The 2,641-nt window shown below is 36.1% G+C and overlaps 1 protein-coding gene across 1 annotated transcript; it reads right to left on the bottom strand.

The window, feature by feature from the left end:
* Positions 1-1,483: 1,483 nt before the first annotated feature.
* Positions 1,484-2,641, bottom strand: LOC107482348 (zinc finger BED domain-containing protein RICESLEEPER 1-like). Its single transcript, XM_016102800.1, has 3 exons — positions 2,081-2,641; positions 1,741-1,990; positions 1,484-1,581 (listed from the first exon to the last, which is right to left on the bottom strand). The coding sequence occupies exons 1-3, from the start codon at positions 2,639-2,641 to the stop codon at positions 1,484-1,486; spliced, it is 909 nt and encodes a 302-aa protein (XP_015958286.1).

Here is a 2,641-nt window from a genome sequence, read left to right as displayed (position 1 = left end):
CAATAATTTTCAATAATGTTGCATCAAAAATTCAAAACAAATAAACCAAGCATCCCTTTAAGGCAAAAATCATTAAAGCAACAAATTAAAACAGAAATACAGAATGCATATCAAAGAATGCATATCAACCTAAATAAGAAATTAAGAATAAACAGTCAATAGCATATTCAATCAAGCTACCAAGCCACCAAACTAGTTTCGATATTTGAATTCATTCATAAATTAGAAGTTAGTTAGTATTTTAAAAATAGGAGAAAGAAGCTGTCCACAAAAGCATGAAAGAATCTGTCCAGTGTCTAGTAAAACAAGTTTTCTAAACAAATTCACAAAATCCAGTGAAACAAGTTTCCTAAACAAATTCACAAAAAATTTGATAAGCATGAAACAAGCTGTCCAGAACCAGTCAACCACAAACACATGAATATATGATTATATGATATAGCCATAACAAAAATAATGAATAGGTAAACTTAGTAACTTACTAAACTGTAATCACAGTTCCTTATTTAAAAAAAAAGAAAATAAATAACTTCACTTACTGAGTTTGAAACACAGCCGCCAAGAAGTAGAGGAGGAGAGAGGAGCACACCGGGAATCCGCCGGAGGTCGGACACAGAACCGTCGAGACCCGAGAGGCAAAGGAGGAGAGAAGAGAGATGAGCAGAGGACTGGCGAGACCAAACAGCGTCGCCAGGAGTGCGATTCGGTGAGGACGGGCGAGAATCGTACGAGACAGGGACCGGCGAGTGGGAGACCGACGGCGATGAGCTGAAAAGGAGGAGAAATGAGCAGAGGATAGAGTAGAGGCAAGACCAATAGCGCCGCCGGAAGTGCGATTCGGTGAGGCAGCAACTGGCGACTCGGAGACCGACGGGCGACGATGATGAGCTGCTGAAGGAAGTCGAGGCCTTGAGGACGAGGCGATGCTCAGGGTCTCAGGGACAGGTATTCACCGACTCAGAGTCAGGGTTTCACTCTCAACTCTCATTCTCTCAAGGAGTCTAAGGTCAGGGAAGCTGGGAAAGTGGGAAGGGACAATGGGAAATTAGGGACAGCTATCTTGATTGTGGGTAGGGGTGGCAAAGCGGGCTGACCCGCCCTGCCAAAGCTCGCCCAAATATGGGGCGGGCCGGCTCGCCCTTAACCATATTTTTCAATTTATCGTACTAACTAACTACTAACAATTATTTTATTTTATAATAAAATTATTTTATTGAATTAATTTTTTAACATATAAAGTAATATCTTAAATTAATTATAAATCTAAAAAAAATTTATAATTAACCATTATAACTCTTTTCATTGAAAATAACATAACAAATAATAAATATCAAAGTCTCAAACATAAGTGGCTAAGTGCATAACAATAATAAAACAAACATATAATCCACATATAAATCCTACTATAATTAAAACAAAACACACAACATAATTCATAAATTAACAAGACACGCAAAACAATCCTTAAATCAATCCACATAAATCAATTATCAACTTCCAAATCAATAAAATTTGAATCTGATCCGGAAGTTGAAACACCGCCTCGCCTAGCACCTTGAGGATTCACATCTTCACCTTCACCTACAATTAGAAGAATACTCAAATTTAGAACAAGATATAAATACTTAAATATTATATAAATATTAAATTAGTAACTGACAATCTAACTACCATCAACAAAGCCTTTATTCCAATTGCGAGTACAAATCACAACTTTAACATTTTCTGGCAACATTCAACTTCTATATTTGTTAATGACATGAGCTCCAATACTAAAGGCAGATTCCGATGCAACCGTAGTAATTGGAATACTCAATAAATCACGTGCCATGATTGATAACTTCGGATAACGACTCTCATATAATTTCCACCATTCCAAAACATCTAAATCTTCAAAGCAATCCTTTGACAAAAGTGGCTCCTCCAAGTATGTATCAAGTGGATTCTTTCCACTAGAGACCTCAGCTTGATGGTTACGTTTCATCAATTTCTAGCAAAATAGAAATAATCACATCTTGTTAAGATAGAATAATGACAATTAATAATATAAGAGAATTAAAATATGTTAAACATTACTTACGCCAACAATCGCAAGTCGCTTCTTGTTTGCACTTTCAGGAGTATGGGTCATGGATGAAGACTGAATAATAGGTTCTTGTGCTTCAACAGTTGGAGGAGAATTCTTGTCATATTTTTTAAAAAGCTTGTATAATTTCTTTTTCACCTGTTCCACCTTTCTTTTTGCAGTCTCAGTATCAATCTCTTCATACATAAGTTCTAAAGTAGAAATCTTAAGCCTAGGATCAAGAATAGCACCAAATGCAAGAATGACACTATACTTTTTCCAATACTTCTTAAATTTGTTCATCATCTTTTCTCCCATGCTCCTTAGAAGCTCATCTTCACTTCTCAAACTTCCCATCAAAACACATTGAATATGATAGACTTGTAGAAAATACAAATTCGAAGTAGGGTAAGAAGTACCATAAATCAAATTAGTAGTTTCATAAAAGGGGTATAAAAATTCACATATCCTTTCAGCTCTCCCCCATTCATCAACCGAAGGACAATACTTATAAGCATGATTGGTTGCTTTCAAATACTCAAAGGCATTCCGATACTTGATAGCACTTTCGAGCAT

This window comes from Arachis duranensis, chromosome 1, assembly GCF_000817695.3.
Source record: "Arachis duranensis cultivar V14167 chromosome 1, aradu.V14167.gnm2.J7QH, whole genome shotgun sequence".
Taxonomy (NCBI): Eukaryota; Viridiplantae; Streptophyta; class Magnoliopsida; order Fabales; family Fabaceae; genus Arachis; species Arachis duranensis.
The sequence above is the reverse complement of the archived record's forward strand: the minus strand, read 5'-3'. Positions and strand labels throughout refer to the sequence as shown.